Genomic DNA, 16904 nt, shown 5'->3' with positions numbered 1-16904 from the left:
GTAGTGGCTGTAGTGGTACAAGTTATGGTGACTGTAGATAGGTAGGTGGATGGTTGAAAGAGGGGTTGAATGTTTCAAAACATGGCCTTTAATCCATCTTCATAGAAACGCATGCATAAAACATGTTGCAACAATGTTTGGTAAATAAACCAAGCTGTTGCATTCTTGGTTGGTTTGACATTTTGGTTGTTTCTGTCTGTTGTCATAGCAACACCTTCTTTGAGGTGAAGTCCATCTCCAACCAGGTGTGGAAGTTCCAGAGATACCAGCTCATCATGACCTTCTACGAGCGGCCCATCCTCCCCCCTCCCCTCATCATCTTCAGTCACATGACCATGGTCCTCAAGCACCTGTGCTGTCGCTGGCGGAAGCACGACGATGAAGAGAGAGATTATGGCCTTAGTGAGTACATGGGCTAGGCCCTTTTGAAATTGTACATTTACATTTGTGTCATGTAGCAGACACTCGCATCCAGAGCAACGTACAGTTAGTGCAGTCATCATAAAATAGCTAGGTGGGGCAACCACATATCTCAGGTTTTGGAAGATGGACAGGGACTCTGCTGTCCTAGCTTTAGGTGGAAGCTGGTTCCACTATTTGGGTGCCAGGACAGAGAAGAGCTTTGACTGGGCTGAGCAGGAGGGGTGGGAGTGGGAGGGCCAAGAAACCAGAGGTGGCAGAACGGAGTGCTCGGGTTGGGGTGTAGATTTTGAGCATAGCCTGAAGGTAGGGCGGGGCGGGGTGATATAGGAGAGCCCTGGAAAAGTTGAACTCCAGGCAATAGACTGAGTGAATAAGTGTTCTGGATAAGTGGCAGGGCTTTGATTGCACAAGTGGGGAACCCAATCAACAGCAAGTTGCCTGGATTAGGACATTCGCCACTTCCTGTGTGAGGTAGACTCATACTCTATGGATTTTGTTGAGCATGAACCTGCATGAGCGAGTCACTGCTTAGATGTTAGAGAATGACAGGGTGTTGTCCAGGGTCACGCCAAGGTTTGTTTCACTCTGGGAGGGGGACACAGCAGAGTTGCCAATCATGACGGAGATGTCTTGGAGCAGTCAGGCAGAGGAGCTCCATCTTGTTGAGGTTGAGCTTGAGGGGGTTGGCCGATATCAAAGCTGAGATATTTGCCAGGCACTTGGAGAAGCGTGTCGCCACCTGGGTGTCGCATAGCAATGATAGGGCTATATGACAGAGCCAAGTGGCTTGGTGTATAAAAAAGAGGGCCTAGAACTGAACCCTGGGGGACACCAGTAGTGAGAGTACGTCGTGCAGATACAGATCCTCTACACGTCACCTGGTAGGAGCGGCCTGCCAGGTAGGATGCAATTCAAGAGTGTGCAGAGCCAGAGACACCCTGCCCTAAGGAGGATCTGATGGTTCACGGTGTCAGGATGAGAACAGAGAAGAGACAGTCAGCTTTGGCAGTGTGGAGAGCCTCCGTGACACAGAGGAGAGCGGTCTCTGTTGAGTGACCCATATTTTGGCCTGACTGGTTAGGGAGAGATAGAGAGAGAGTTGGTCACACACAGCACACTTAAGTGTTTTGCAAAGAAAAGAAAGAAGGATTCAGGTCTGTAGTTTGACGTCAATGGGGTCGAGGGGATTGACTCTAGCCATTTTGAAGTCAGAAGGGATGCAGCCAGTGGTCAGTGATGAGTTGATGAAGGAAGTGAGGAATGGGAGAAGGTTTCCAGAGATAGTCTGGCGAAGGGAGGAGGGGATGGGGTCAAGTGGGCAGGCAGGTTGTCGGACGGCTGGGCCTCACTAGTTACATTATTTCATCTGGAGAGAGAGGGGTGAAAAAGGTCAAGGCGTAGGGTAGTTCTGAGTAGGACCAGTGGACTCAATAGACTGAGTGAATGAGGAGCGGATGCTGTAAACCTTCTTTTCAAAGTGGTTGGCAAAGTCATCTGCAGGGGCGGATTAAACAGGGAGGAGAAGGTGGAAAATAGTTTCCTAGGGTTAAAGGCAGAAGCTTGACCTTTACAGTGATAGAAAGTGGCTTTAGCAGTTGATACAGAGAAAGAGAATGTAGATTGGAGGGAGTGAAAGGATGATAGGTCTTCCCGGAAGTTTAGTTTTCCTCCATTTTTGCTCAGCTGCCCACAAACACGCAATGAGTCACTCAGCCATGGAGCAGCAAGGGAGGGCCGAGCCGACCATGAGGAAAGGGACAGTGCTAGTCATAGAATGCAGAAAGGGAGGGGAGTAGGGTTGAAGAGGCAGAATCAGGATACACAATGGAGAAGGATTTAGCAGAAAGGAGAGATGATTGGATAGAAGAGGAGAGAGTAATGGGAGAGAGAGAGCGAAGATGGCGACGGTGCATGACCATCTGGGTAGGGGATGATTGGGAAGGGGTGGAGGAGAAGGAGACAGAAAGGTAACAAAGTAGTGATCAGAGACCTGGAGGGTGTTGGCAGTGAGATTAGTAGGCGAACAGCCTTTCGTATAAATGAGGTCAAGCGTATTTCCTGCTTTGTGAGTGGGAGGGGATTGGGAAAGGGTGAGATGAAAAGAGGCAAGGGGGGGAAAGGTGGAAAGAAAGTAATCCAAGGCAGACGTCGGGAGGTTGAAGTCACCGAGTACGATGAGTGGTGCGCCATCATCAGGAAATGAGCTTATCTAGGTGTCAAGCTCATTGAGTACTTTAAGGGCAGCTGGTGGGCAATACACTAAAACCTTTCACTGTAAATTTACAGCATTTACTGGCACCAGAGTTGCCAGCTTAATAATGTAATTTTGCTTTACAGCAGAGATGAGGTAATATATTTTAGAGTAAGGAAAATAGTATTGTAAAATGTATTACAGCATCTCTACTGTAAAGCAAAATTACAGTATTAAGCTGGCAACTCTGGTGCCAGTATAATGCTGTACATTTACAGTGAAATTCTCCCTGAAATCTAAATATAAGAAAAACAATACCTAGTGAGATATACATGGCGCAGGCTCAATCAAGCTAGTCGTTTTCATCACTTTTTTATGTCATTCTCGCTGGCACCAAAAGTTTAAAAAGTGTTGATAGCGGGCAGAATGCGGTCAGACCATTAAATAATTGGCATATACATTATTCTTACAGAATTCCCACATGGGCCTATTTAATGACGGGCCTCCTGAGTGGCACAGTGGTCTAAGATGTGCCACTAGAGATCCTGGTTCGAGTCCAGGCTCTGTCGCAGCCGGCCACGAACGGGAGACCCATGGGGCGGCGCACAATTGGCCCAGCGTCGTCCAGGTTAGGGGAGGGTTTGGCTGGCAGGGATGTTCTTGTCCCATCGTGTACTAGCGACTCCTGTGGTGGGCTGGGCGCAATGCACGCTGACACAGTCGCCAGGTGTTTCCTCCAACACATTGGTGAGGCTAGCTTCCGGGTTAAGGGGGCATTGTGTCAAGAAGCAGCGCGGCTTGGCTGGGTTGTGTTTCGGAGGACACACAGCTCTTGAGCTTCAGTTCTCCTGAGTCCGCACGGGAGTTGCAGCGATGGGAAAAGACTGTAACTACCAATTGGATACCACGAAATTGGGAAAAAAGGGGTAAAAAACAGAAACTTGTTTTTAACTAGAACAGAAGAATTTATAACTGACTTTTTCCGATATAACAGCAGATCCCCTCTGTGTGGGGTACTTTTAAATGTGCCTTCAGAGGCCATGCAATTCAGTACTCATACTTAAAGCAAAAGCAATACAGGTCAAAAAGTTCACAAATAGAAGGACCAACAGTACAGATAGATAGCAATAAAAACTGTACCATAGAGGCACAGAATAAGTTCTAGGTAAAATGAAAGGAACTGGTGGAATATATTCAAGAAAGATCAAGTGTAATATGTTATAAAAAATAAAGCAAACTGGATGTAATATGGAGAACACTGCACCATTCTTTTTCATCTTAAACATAGAAATGCTACAAAGAATAATGTACTGAAACTTGTTACAAATGACAGTCACCCATGATTCGCCAAACGATCTTTTGAAAGAGGATTGTTTTTCTATTGATGATGTCAAATGAACAGCTGTACATAAAGACTTATGTGAAGGCCAAATGACAGAAGAGGAAGTTCTTGCAAATAAAGCCTTTAAGTCTGGGAATACTCTAGGGCTGGATGGCATACCAGTTGAGATACACTACCGTTCAAATGTTTGGGGTCACTTATTTCCATTAAAATAACATCACATTGATCAGAAATACAGTGTAGACATTGTTAATGTTGTAAATGACTATTGTAGCTACCATCACTCCACACACGGCAGGTGCATGCCTTTTGGGGATGTGTTTTCTCTGAGAGTGCCAGGGACTGCTTCACATTGCGTATTCGCACTGGCACGGGCTTGGGGGAGTTCTGATTTACTCCGCCACAAACACTCGAATAGGTTACAATCTCTCCCTAGCAGTAACGATACTGGTAAATGGTTTATCACCCCCACCTTCATAGTGAACTTGCCTCAGGGAGTAACTAACGGAACCCGTACCACTGGGTATTGTATTTTTTAAGGATCCCCATTAGCTGCTGCCAAGGTAGCGGCTACTCTTCCTGGGGTCCAGCAAATTTAAGGCAGTTATATACATTTAAAAATACTACATTTCATAACACTTTTCACAACACATTAAGTTCGTGCCCTCAGGCCCTCTGGCCACTACTCTACTACCACATACTGTATCTACAATACAAAATCAATACTATATCTACAATACAAAATCCATGTGTACATGTGTGTACATGTGTGTAGAGTGTGTGTGTTAGCATGTGTATGCGTGGGTCTGTGCCTGTGTGTGTCTCTCTTCACAGTCCGCACTGTTCCATAATGTGTATTTTTATCAGTTTTTTAAAATCAGATTCTAATGCTTGCATCAGTTACCTGATGTGGAATAGAGTTCTATGCAGCCATGGCTCTATGTACGACTGTACACCTACCATAGTCTGCTCTGGACTAGGGGATTGTGAAGAGACCTCTGGTGGCATGTCTTGTAGAGTATGCATGGGTGTCCGAGCTGTGTGCTAGTAGTTTAAACAGACAGCTCGGTGCATTCAACATGTCAATATTTCTTATAAAACCAAGTAGTGATGAAGTCAATCTCTCCTCTACTTTGACCCATTAGAGATTGACATGCATATTTTTTATGTTAGCTCTTTGTGTACAGTTAAGGGCCAGCCATGCTGCCCTGTTCTGAGCTAATTGCTATTTTACTATGTCCCACTTTGTGGCACCTGACCACAAGACTGGACAGTAGTCCAGGTGCGACAAAACTAGGGCCTGTAGGACCTGCCTTGTTGAAAGTGTTGTTAAGGCAGTGCAGCGCTATATTATGGACAGACTTCTTCCCATCTTAGCTACTGTTGCATCATCATGGGCCTAGTATAGTGCATGTTTCCCCAACTTGCTATATTACCATATTATTCATTACAAGATTAGGTTGAGGTTTAGGGTTTAGTGAATGATTTGTCCCAAATACAATGCTTGTAGCTTTGAAGTTAGGCCTAACTTATTTCTTGCCACCCATTCTGAAACTGACTACAGCTCATTGTTAAGTGTTGCAGTGATTTCACTCGCTGTAGTAGCTGACATGTATAGTGTTGAGTCATCAGCATACTGTATATACACTGGCTTTACTCAAAGTGGCAGGTCATTAGTAAAGATTTTGAAAAGTAAGGGGCATAGACAGCTGCCCTGGGGAATGATTTTAAGATGGATTATGTTGGAGAGGCTTCCATTAAAGAACACCCTTTGTGTTCTGTTAGACAGGTAACTCTTTATCCACAATAAAGCTGTAACACATATGTTTTTTCCAGTAGCAGACTATGATCGATAATGTCAAAAGCAGCTCCCATCAATTTCTCTCAGTCAATCATCATTCAATTGTGTAACTTCCGTGCATGTTGAACTGCCGTGCTGAAAGTCTGTTGTCAATTTGTTTACAATAAAATAGCATTGAATCTGCTCAAAACATGTTTTACAAAAGTTTACTAAGGGTTGGTAACAGGCTAATTGGTCATCTATTTGAGCCAGTAAAGGGGGTTTTACTATTTAGCGGAATTGCTTTTGCTTCCCTCCAGGCCTGAGGGCACACACTTTCTTGTAGGCTTAGATTGAAGATATGGCAAGTAAGAATGACAATATCATCCACTATTATCAGTAATTTTCTATCCAAGTAGTCAGACCAAGGTGGCTTGTCATTGCTCAAAGAATGTACAAAAAAATAGCCTCTTCCAAAGTCACGTTATGGAATTCAAAATGACAATGCTAGCCTTTCGTAATTTGGCCAGTTATACTGTACTTGGATGTGTAGGGTTGGTGTTTGTTGCTGGCAGGTCATGACTAAATTTGCTAATCTTGCCAATGGAAAGAAATCATTAAAGTAGTTAATGAGCCATCTTATTAAAATAATGATTGAGCTGAGTTTGCCTTTTTGGTGCTCAAAGCTTTTTACTAACATTCTTTATACGGTATCATTTATCTATATATTGTTACAGTAATTTTCTAAATGGGTTCATGCTTATGAGTAACTGGAATAAGCAATTTCATAAATGTGTCAAGTGCAGAGTCTGGTTGTTCCTCATTACATACGACAAACCAGACAAAGTGTAGGAATCACTAATAAACGTATTGTATGACCTCTTATACACTATAATAGGCCCAAACTTTGGAACTTTGGTTTTCCTAGATATGGCTACTATATTATGATCACTGTATCTGGTTGATTTGGATACTGCTTTGAAGCAGATTTCTGAAGCATTAGTAAAGATGTGATCAATACATGTGGATGATTTCATTCCTGTGTTGTTTGTAACTCCCATGGTAGTTTGACTGATAACCTGAATGAGATGACAGGCACTGGTTACAGTTCAATGCTTTTTTTGAGTGGACAGCTTGATGAAAGTCAGTCAATATTTAGGTCACCCAGAAAATATACCTCTCTGTTGATATCACATACATTATGAAGTACTTCACACATATTACCACTTGGTACCACTTGGTGGTCTATAGCAACTTTCCACAAGTAACAATATTTAACCTTTTCGCATGTGAGTTCCAAATATCTCGAAAGGTAGCCCAGAGTGAGTTTTGTGATATGCGTGATGTCAGAATGCGCTCATTGTTTCAACATGTGATTGTTACACAACAGGACAGTTAACACATTTTCCCTCACAAACCAAGACACTAATTATCTGTAGGCTATATTTCATCTTGTCAATTTGAAATGATTTTCTAACAAGTTTTATTTTCTAACAACAGTTTGAATTGAGGTGTGTTCCACCTCATTAATTCACATAGAAGTAGCCCATTTCACTGTTGCGGACAATTTATGTTTGCGGCTTTACTGAACAGGATGAACTAATCTCTTCAATGAGATTTTAAGCATCACCCCAGTGTTTCCCCTGATCAAGTATGCAGACATTTACGTAGTCTAACACAAACTTTTTTTCCCCTGGCACATTTTTTTGTCTGTCTCTTGCATTGCCTTCATTGTTGTTTTCTTTACAAATAATAACTTTGGACATGTGCTAATTCCAATCAAAGTAAGTGCCTTATTTTCTGTATATCGTGTTGTCATTTCTATTGTAGCACAACGTATGTATGTTTGGAGCATAATGCATTTACTGTTTTCAAGTACTGGTGACAAATCATGCATTCCGATTATTGCGCAGATAGTAATGGACACATATGATGTGTATAAAATAGTTTTTTGAAAGTTGTACTGATTATGATGAGCTAATGCTAAAATATTTATGTGTGGCGCCATGTTTGTTGGCGTTATACAATGCATTCTGGGTGTCACGTAAAAGTCTGTCAGAATTTAATTAAGATGTAGTAACAAAATGAGGTGAGGGATGGTTCACTTATCTTTCGAGTAAACCTCCGGAAGTGAATGAAGGAAAGTGAATGATCGTAGATGACAAACCCCCTTCAACATGCTGCAAACAGACCAAACTCATCTCCTCTACCTATCTTTGGTTGACCCCCAAAAAATATATACTTGGCGGCGCGCACAAACTACCCGTCGTCGGATTTCTTTCGATTTTTAGAAAGTGTTTTACTCAATTATTTGGATCAATGGTGAGCACACCGATGATGTGATTGAATTGAAAATAGTCCTTTCTATTAGCTAATTCATATTATGGTTTCTGTCAGCCCAGGAGTTAGCTAAATATGACATCTTCTGTTACCTCAATCTTTCCTCAGTTCGCACTAGGACTGTTGTAGCCTACATTTTCTGGTTTGGATGATTGTGTTATGCTGTCGCCACTTCTGTGAATGTCTGAAAATTGCATCCAAAAATAAACTGGACACTCAGACTTTAGGGGAACATTAAGAGTAACATTATTAAAACGTTATCTCTCCCTAGAATTGTTAGTTGCGTAGCTAGCAAAAAGACAGTACTAGACAACAGCAGATTAAGACAAAAACTATACCTCTAGCAATAGATTGATCCATCCTTCCTTGTTTCTGCTTATCCTTCCATTTCTGCTCATCCTTCCTTGCTTTTCATCATCCTTCCATCACAGAGCTCTTCATCACTGAAGACGAGCTGAAGAAAGTTCATGACTTTGAGGAGCAGTGCATTGAGGAGTACTTCCGTGAGAAAGATGACCGCTTCAACTCTTCGAATGACGAGAGGATCCGAGTGACGTCAGAGAGGTTGGACATGAGCGAACACAATCCTGTCATGCTTAAGTACAACACGTGATGTAGGCTCTTCCTTTTTGTCAGCAAATCACTTCCTCATCCTCATAGTGTAGGAAAAAAACATGAACAAAGGCTCCAAAAACACCCAAATACGTCCTTTTAGAAACTCCCAGTATAGTGATGCAGGTTTTTAGATGTTGTATACATAAAATTGTGTCATTACGAACTTTATCCACAATTTAATATTCAGTTTTGTGCAACTTGAGTAATTCCCCTATCCATCTGTTCCATTCTCCGTGTAGCCTGCTGCTACAGGTAACTGCCAAAATTAGAGAAACACCAACATAGAGTGTCTTAATAGGGTGTTGGGCCACCACGAGCCGCCAGAAAAGCTTCAATGCACCGTGGCACAGATTCTACAAGTGTCTGGAACTTCCTGTGTGGAAGCTCTGCATGCTTTCAATATACTTTGTGTCCCTAATTTATTCAAGTGTTTCCTTTATTTTCGCAGTTACCTGTAGAATGGACGACGAGGTATTGGTCGGGTCACAAAAAAATTGAATATAATGTTGCGGATAAATTTCGAAACGACACAATTTCATGAGTACAAAATCTAAAGACTTGCATCAGTGTACTGAGAGCTTTGCCGTTTCTAAAATGATGTATTTGGGTGTATTTTGAGCCTTTGTTCATGTTTTTTTTCCGTCCCCCATACTACACATGGAGAATGAGGAAGTGATTTGCTGGTTGGGGTAAGTTTCTCAAAAACTTGTGAATTCACAAAAAAACAGTGTCTGGACCCTTCATTATTCAACAGTGTCTGGACATGCCATTATTTGGTTCAAACATTTTTATTTGGTTAAAAAAAAAAAAACGTACTTTGCTGCCATTATTTCCAGTCATGGACAATATAATCACTTTCTCCCCCTCCTCTCTCTCACCCCCCTCTCTCTCACTCCCCCTTCTTTTTCTCCCCTTCCCCCCCCCCCTCTCTCTCTCTCTCTCTCTCTCTCTCTCTCTCTCTCTCTCTCCCCCCTCCTCTCTCTCTCTCCCCCTCCTCTCTCTCCATCTCCCTTCTCTCTCCGCTTTCTCTCTTCTCTCTTTCTCTCTCTCTCTTCTCTGTCTGTTGCAGAGTGGAGAATATGGCTATGCGTCTGGAGGAGGTGAATGAGAGAGAACATTTCATGAAGGCATCTCTACAGACCGTGGACATCCGTCTGGCCCAGATGGAGGAGCTGATTGGTCGGATTGCTGTGGCTCTGGAGCGAGTCACGGGAGTGGAGCAGGGAGAGGTCAACAAGGCCCGCTCTCGCACCTCCTCCGACTGCACAGACTCAGCCTACGTGCTGCGTCAGGGTGAGTGCCCAGATGCAGCATACTTTTTGCGCCAGAGCAGCTTCAACAGCCAAGAGGGGAACTCCTACCGACTCAATGAAGGTGCAGAGGGCTCCATGTCACCGCCCTCCCCCACCAGTCTGGCCATGCGCACACGCAGCCACTCTTTCTACGTGGGGGGAGGTCGTGAGCGAGCAGGAGCCGACCGGGCTCACCGTTTCCTCAAGGAGCACTCCTTCAGCCTGCAACGAGCCAATAGTTCACAGTCGGTGGCCTTGTGCTCTGCCCCCAAGGAGTCTAAGCCCCTCCCACTGGCCACGCTGTCCGTCTCCCAGCAGCACCGCCCCTCTTCCTGCGTAGACATCTTTGTGTCGGCATCCGAGGAGGAGGGGCCAGCCAAGGTCTTCTTCGACCCACTGAGGATGGCCCCTCCCCTCGGGCCTGACTCCTCGCTCCACTCTGAGATTATGGAGGCGGTGCTGTCGAGCGGGAGGGACTATGGTGGAGGTAGCGGGTTGGGCGACAGACACTCTGAGGGTGGGGCTGTGTACGAGGACAGCGTGGCTGCAGACCTGTCACTATGCTCTGCCAACCTGCTCCCAGATAACACTGTGCCGCTCTGGGAACTGGACCCCTCTCCTCCACCATCAGCGGGCCTGCTGGAGCGCTCCAAAAGCAGCCGCTACCTGTCCACTGGCGGCGGGGGCTACCTGGAAGAGCCTCAACTGGTCAAGTCTCACAGCCTCATGTTCACACCGCGAGGGTGCTATGGAGGCCTAGGGGCAGGAGTTCAGGTCAAAGCAGCTGAGTACACCAGCATCACCGACTGCATAGACACCAGGTGTGTCTCTGCCCCTTACTCCACCGACGACTGTTGCCACTCCCCTGGAGGCTCCACCTCATTCCCCTTTGACAAGCCCCCTGACATGAGCTCCTCCCACCCAGAGCGCGAGGCCGAGCTCAGCCACACAGAGTCAGAATCTGAAGACCTAGAGGAAATGGCCCCTGCCCCCGAGCCCCGTCGCACAGGGAGTGGCTTAGGAGGGGCGAGTGGAACCCCCTTCTGCTCGCCCTTCTCCAGGCTGGAACGAGCCAACAGCTGTTCCTCAGACGACTCCTCCCACCCATCCTTGGCACCTCCTCCCCACAGAAAAAGCCTGTCGGTCAGTGAGAGGATGGAGAGGGGTGCAGACCATGGGGTTCTGGGGGAACCCAGGAACCCCTTCCTGAGGAGCAAGTCTGCGGCGCGGCCTGACGCCAAGACAGACAGCCTCTCCATGAGGAAGCTGACCACCCCCTCTGCGTTCCGCAGCTTCAACAGCAGACACAACTACACGTGACAATTATGAAGGGAACAACAATGGGACAGGGCACATTCTGTTATACAGGACCATAGGGCTGGCTGGGGGGAAAGCAAGGTCTATGGGGAGGGAACCTACCAGTCTTAAACAAAGTGCTATGAAGCTAGGGTAGTTCTTACCTCCTCCTCAAGCTGACTCTCATTGCGTGTTTGGTAATGGAGGCTATGTACCGTGTCTGTCTACCATTTTTTTTGTCAAGTCAACACACTAATGCGTCACATGTCACAGAACACTAGTCTAGTCCACATAGAAAGTATAGAGAAAAAAAGTCTACTAATAACAGGTTAGTCAGAGTCTTTAGAAAATGATCAACTTGACCACCTGACAATATATGACTGTACGTCAGTATTGCCAAATTTCCTCAGGTTCTCCTTATTTTCTCTTTGCCCTTAAACCGCCCATACCCATGGATATGACTCTTTGCTTTTGTGCTTCCACCACAGACATAGCACTGCATTCTACTGTAACTGCATGCTACAACAGCAGCATAATTTGTAACCTAGTCTCCAGGGTAATTGTAAGTATCGCATATAAGCCTGAAATTTTGAAAAATAGTCATGGCTCCGAAATAAAAAAAACTTGTGGAGAGCTGAGGTGTTCAGAGAGAGGTGATTGATTTGAAATAAAGCCAATGGCTATGGGTCAGGACTTTTTCCTGATCGTTCTATTGGGTTAATGAAGGCCATGTTGGAAGCTTTGGTCCACCAGACCATCTGAACATTAGGGGGAAGGGTCAGGTGAATTAGATTACAGCAGTAGTGACTGTAGTAGAACACACATAGAGACCAGTCAAACGTTTTTTTTTATATTCTTTTTTATTGAACCTTTATTTAACTAGGCAAGTCAGTTAAGAACAAATTCTTATTTACAATGACAGCCTACTGGGCAACAGTGGGTTAACTGCCTTGTTCAGCGGCAGAACGGCAGCTTTTTACCTTGTCAGCTAGGGGATTCAATCCAGCAACCTTTCGGTTACTGGCCCAGCACTCTAACCACTAGGCTACCTGCCACCCCAAACTGGTGGTGCAGGTTGAATTTCTGGATATAATAGGGCTCTATTATGTATAATGTATGTCCCTGATTTAAAGTCCATGCACACTGACAGTCAGGTAGCATTGACCTAACAGAGTTCCAGGGCACTAAAATATATTACCTACATGACCTCAGTAACAAGGAGGATGGAATATTTAGTTAAATGTAGACTCATCGTAAGTGTCTATCTATTTACTTGCGTTGTCCAATCCCCAGTCAATCCCCAATCCCCAGTCACGTGTTTTTGTCACTGTGGCCTACAGTGTAGAGGAGTAAACACGCACACACACATAATCATACATGCACTCAAGGTGTATGGAATGGGTGAAGGAAATCCAAAACAATTCCTCTCATGTAACAGATTGTTTGATAGCACCAGCACCATCCCAATGTTATAAGTATTTCCCTTAGATCGCCTTTTCTCAGTAAAAAAAACTCAGAACTGGACACAAGAGGGAGCTGTGACCCTATTTGGAGAGTCCTTCATCCTAAGCAGTATGCCCACTATGAAATTGCAACACTTCAAAATCAAAACGATTAAAGTAGCCTTTTTAGCAACCAAACATCATACATGACATCATACATGACTGGTAATAATACCCATTCCTTTCATTTTTGTGGCAGCAGCATTCTGTTGCTTGGGTCTGACATCAGTCTCAAGTATCCAGACATTTTAATCTCCTGTTCGGTATGAATAGTGAGCTTCAAGATGAGAAGGCTGGAAAGCTAGACAGACACTAACATTCTTACCGTCCTTCTTACCTTTTTTTTGCAGTCATTCATGATTTCTTCTATTCAAATTGAAGCACCAGACTGACCAATGTAATCACCTAGAATGGTCAACTTAAACCGGCAGAAAATTGTCTGCAAAAATGTGTAGGACTACAGAATACTGTGTGTATGAGTAGGCTAGAAGAGAATGGTTAGATAACTGAATTCCACAAGATGGAGTTATTTGAAACATTTGCAAAAGAGTCAGCTCTTTGAATCGTATGCATTTTATGAGAGATAGAGACACCTTTCAAGTTAATATAAAAAAGAAATGACAGAGAACCAGTGTTTTTTTTTTAATCCCTTAATTTATTACAACGCATAATAATCTGACTGGTGTGGAATGCCTGTTACCACATGTTTGTAAAGATGGAACTATAGATGAGTAACATTTACATCACAGGTTCTCAAAAAATAAGATACATTTGTGTTTTATATTTGATCAGTATTAAATCACTTTAATTAAATTACATTGCAATTGTTTTGATTGCTTATATTGACCTATTTTATTTGCTTACAATGAATAATTGAATGGCTGTTTGAAATACGAACTGATTATTTATACCTTCTCAGTGCTATTTTGTCAAATTTAAAGTATGGAATTATTACAAGCTTTTAACATGTATAAAAGGTGTCACCTATAAGCACTGATGTATTATATGGTTTACTTAATATATCATGTGATTAATTACTATATTGTACATTGCAATCACAAGTATGGAATCATTTGTTTATATTGTATGTTCTTGAGCAGCTGTCAAAGAGAAAGAAAAATATATTTTTTAATGTAAGTTGGATATTTTAAAGCAATACTCCTCTAGAAGCGTTACCAAACTGAGGGTGCCTTTCAAGCATGGAGTGGCTATTTGAAATACACAGTAATTAAAACATTTACATGAAATCTGCACATTAATTTTGTTTGTAACTTTTCTCGCGAATCTAGTTACACAATTAGGACCCATGGTATTCTTTTCCTGAATTTCTTAACTGTGGGGATAATGCAGTCCAAGTGGTTACAGCGTTTAGTCACTGGATAAAAACATTGATTTCAATGTGCAAGACCTAGGAGACAGACCTAGGAGATAGACCTAGGAGATAGACCTAGGAGATAGACCTAGGAGACAGACCTAGGAGACAGACCTAGGAGATAGACCTAGGAGACAGACCTAGGAGATAGACCTAGGAGATAGACCTAGGAGATAGACCTAGGAGACAGACCTAGGAGACAGACCTAGGAGATAGACCTAGGAGATAGACCTAGGAGACAGACCTAGGAGATAGACCTAGGAGATAGACCTAGGAGATAGACCTAGGAGATAGACCTAGGAGATAAACCTAGGAGGTGACACTGGCACTCTTTGCCTTTTGATAGTTTTTTTTGGAGGGGGGAGGGGGGGGCTGGCTGCTCTCTGTGTATCTTCACTCTTGGTCTGAATGTTTCATTTGCCTTATCAATGTCCAATATTATTGAATGGGTATTTTCACACGTTTCCTAAACTGCTTCTTTGTTTTGTAAGGATGTAGATGTGCAAGTGACACTCAGCAGATGGAGGAAATGTTGTAAAGTAAGGAATATTCCAATCTCTCTTGAGCAGACAGGCCTCCGCTAATCACTGTGCGTATGCATTCAACCCAAATTCTCATGGGACCTTAGATCTATATTTTTTGTGTGTAAGGAAATGTAAAATGACCTCTCTCTTCAGTTGTGTTCCATGAAACCCGACCCTCCCGCCCCTTTTGTGGACACAGGAGTCAAAGTTAAAACCAACTAAAACCAACAATGAGCTTTAATACAATCACAAAGTGTGAAGAATATTCTGTTCAGCTTGTGCTTTTGTTCAAAACCAGTGTAAGAACATCCAACAACTTTCAGGTGCAAGGTGCATATAGTCATGAAAAGAAAACTGCACAATGTTGGATTCTCATGTTGTTAGTTGTTGGTTCGGTTTTGTTTCACAATACACGGGATAGTTCACTTTTCACTAAATGTTTCGTAAATAAATAAGCTAAAGTTTAAAAAAGTGAACAAACTGTTCAAAAGATGTCTGAACACCATTGAACACACTCGTTGAAGGAACATTGCATTGCAATAGAAGAGTGATAAGGTGAAGGTCTGGTTCCCCTTTGGGTTTTAGTCCAGGCACTGGTTTGGATCCTGGGTCCTTTAATTAACCTCAGTGAATGGGCTCTTAGCACTCACGGGGACAAAATAAGTATTTTTGTTTTCCTCATGGAAAGGGGGCATGCAAGGACAAACATGTCCATAGCACTTCTAAATCATGTGTAAATGCTCTGTAAATGTTTGCTCTGTTGTACAATACACTAATATATCAAATAAAAGGGAGATCTACAGTATGTACTGTACCAGTTAAAGGTTTGGACACACCTACTCATCCAAGGTTTTTTTGTACATTTTTACTATTTTCTACATTGTAGAACAATAGTGAAGACATCAAAACTATGAAATAACACGTATGGGACTAAAAAAGTGTTAAACGAATCTAAATAGATTTTAGATTTTAGATTCTTCAAGTAGCCAACCTTTGCCTTGATGACAGCTTTGCACACTCTTGGCATTCTCTCAACCAGCTTCACCTTGAAGGAGTTCCAACATATGCTGAGCATTTGTTGGCTGCCTTTCCTTCACTCTGCGCTCCAACTCATCTCAAACCATCTCAATTGGTTTGAGGTCGGATGATTGAGCTGTTCTTGCCAAAATATGGACTTGGTCTTATACCAAATATGGTTATCTTCTGTATACCAACCCTACCTTGCCACATCACAACTGATTGGCACAAACGCATTAAGGAAATAAATTCCACAAATTAACCTATAACACGGCACACCTGTTAATTGAAATGCATTAAGGGAGATTACCTCATGAAGCTAGTTGAGAGAATGTCAATAGTGTACATAGCTTTCATCAAGTGAAAGGGTGGCTACTTTGAAGTATCCAAAGTGTTAAATATATTTTGATTTGTATAACACTGTTTTTGGTTACTACTGTACATGATTCCATATGTAACCTGGAATGAGTAGGTATGTCCAAACGTTTGACTGGTACTGTATGTCTGAGGACACATATGACAGTAGCCTAATACCGAGAATTCTGCCAATGCGATCCAACGAAACCTAATGTACAGTATTTTCTCAATATTTTCCTATACTGTATCATACAGTTTTGTGAATGATAGATTGTGGTTATAATTCAAAGAGGTTTTCATTTCCCCTCAGTCTGTTGGAGAGTAGGCTACTTGTATCCTAAAGGGGCGTCCAAGCACATTTCTGCAATAATGCTGATATTGTAGTTTTACTTGAGGGGACTTATCTTCCGGCAGTCTCACTTTATGTAGTGTCCTTTAATGCATGCAGTTCTTCCACTGATTATGTACAGAAATACATTGTGAAATTTATATGAGAGAGAGAGATTTTAAATGACCTCACGGTAGTGATTATTTGGATGCAAATGCAAATCTGTATTCTTCAATATGAATAGGATCATGTCTGGCATGCATGATTAAATAAAGAAATTAATACATAAATATGGTGTCTCCATGGCAGGTTATTTTTCAATGTGTTATGAAAACTATGTATCGTGTTTACCAGGAACGCCGGTAATAATGTTATAACTAACTTGTGACTTTGTTGTTAAAGTGATAGTTCACCCAAATGACATATTGGTTTCCTTACTCTGTAAGCAGTCTACAGAAAAGGTATGAAAGGAATCAACGCATTGGTTTTATTTTCCTGGCACTGTTTTTAAATGCTAACATTTTA

The 16904-nt window shown here is 42.9% G+C and overlaps 1 protein-coding gene across 2 annotated transcripts in view; it reads left to right on the top strand.

Moving 5' to 3' along the window:
• The window catches only part of trpm3 (transient receptor potential cation channel, subfamily M, member 3), a 211583-nt gene extending 194914 nt beyond the window's left edge, over positions 1–16669 (top strand). For both annotated transcript variants that reach the window (XM_031830291.1, XM_031830293.1), the window contains exons 23-25: positions 209–402; positions 8508–8640; positions 9761–16669. In XM_031830291.1, coding sequence (XP_031686151.1) covers positions 209–402; positions 8508–8640; positions 9761–11303 — 1870 coding nt within the window. In that variant the 3' untranslated portion in view covers positions 11304–16669. The remainder of the gene's footprint in view (positions 1–208; positions 403–8507; positions 8641–9760) is intronic.
• The last annotated feature ends 235 nt before the right edge of the window (positions 16670–16904 follow it).

This window comes from Oncorhynchus kisutch, linkage group LG8 (genome assembly GCF_002021735.2).
Source record: "Oncorhynchus kisutch isolate 150728-3 linkage group LG8, Okis_V2, whole genome shotgun sequence".
Lineage (NCBI taxonomy): Eukaryota > Metazoa > Chordata > Actinopteri > Salmoniformes > Salmonidae > Oncorhynchus > Oncorhynchus kisutch.
Note: the sequence above shows the minus strand (reverse complement) of the source record. Positions and strands in the feature narration are given on the sequence as shown.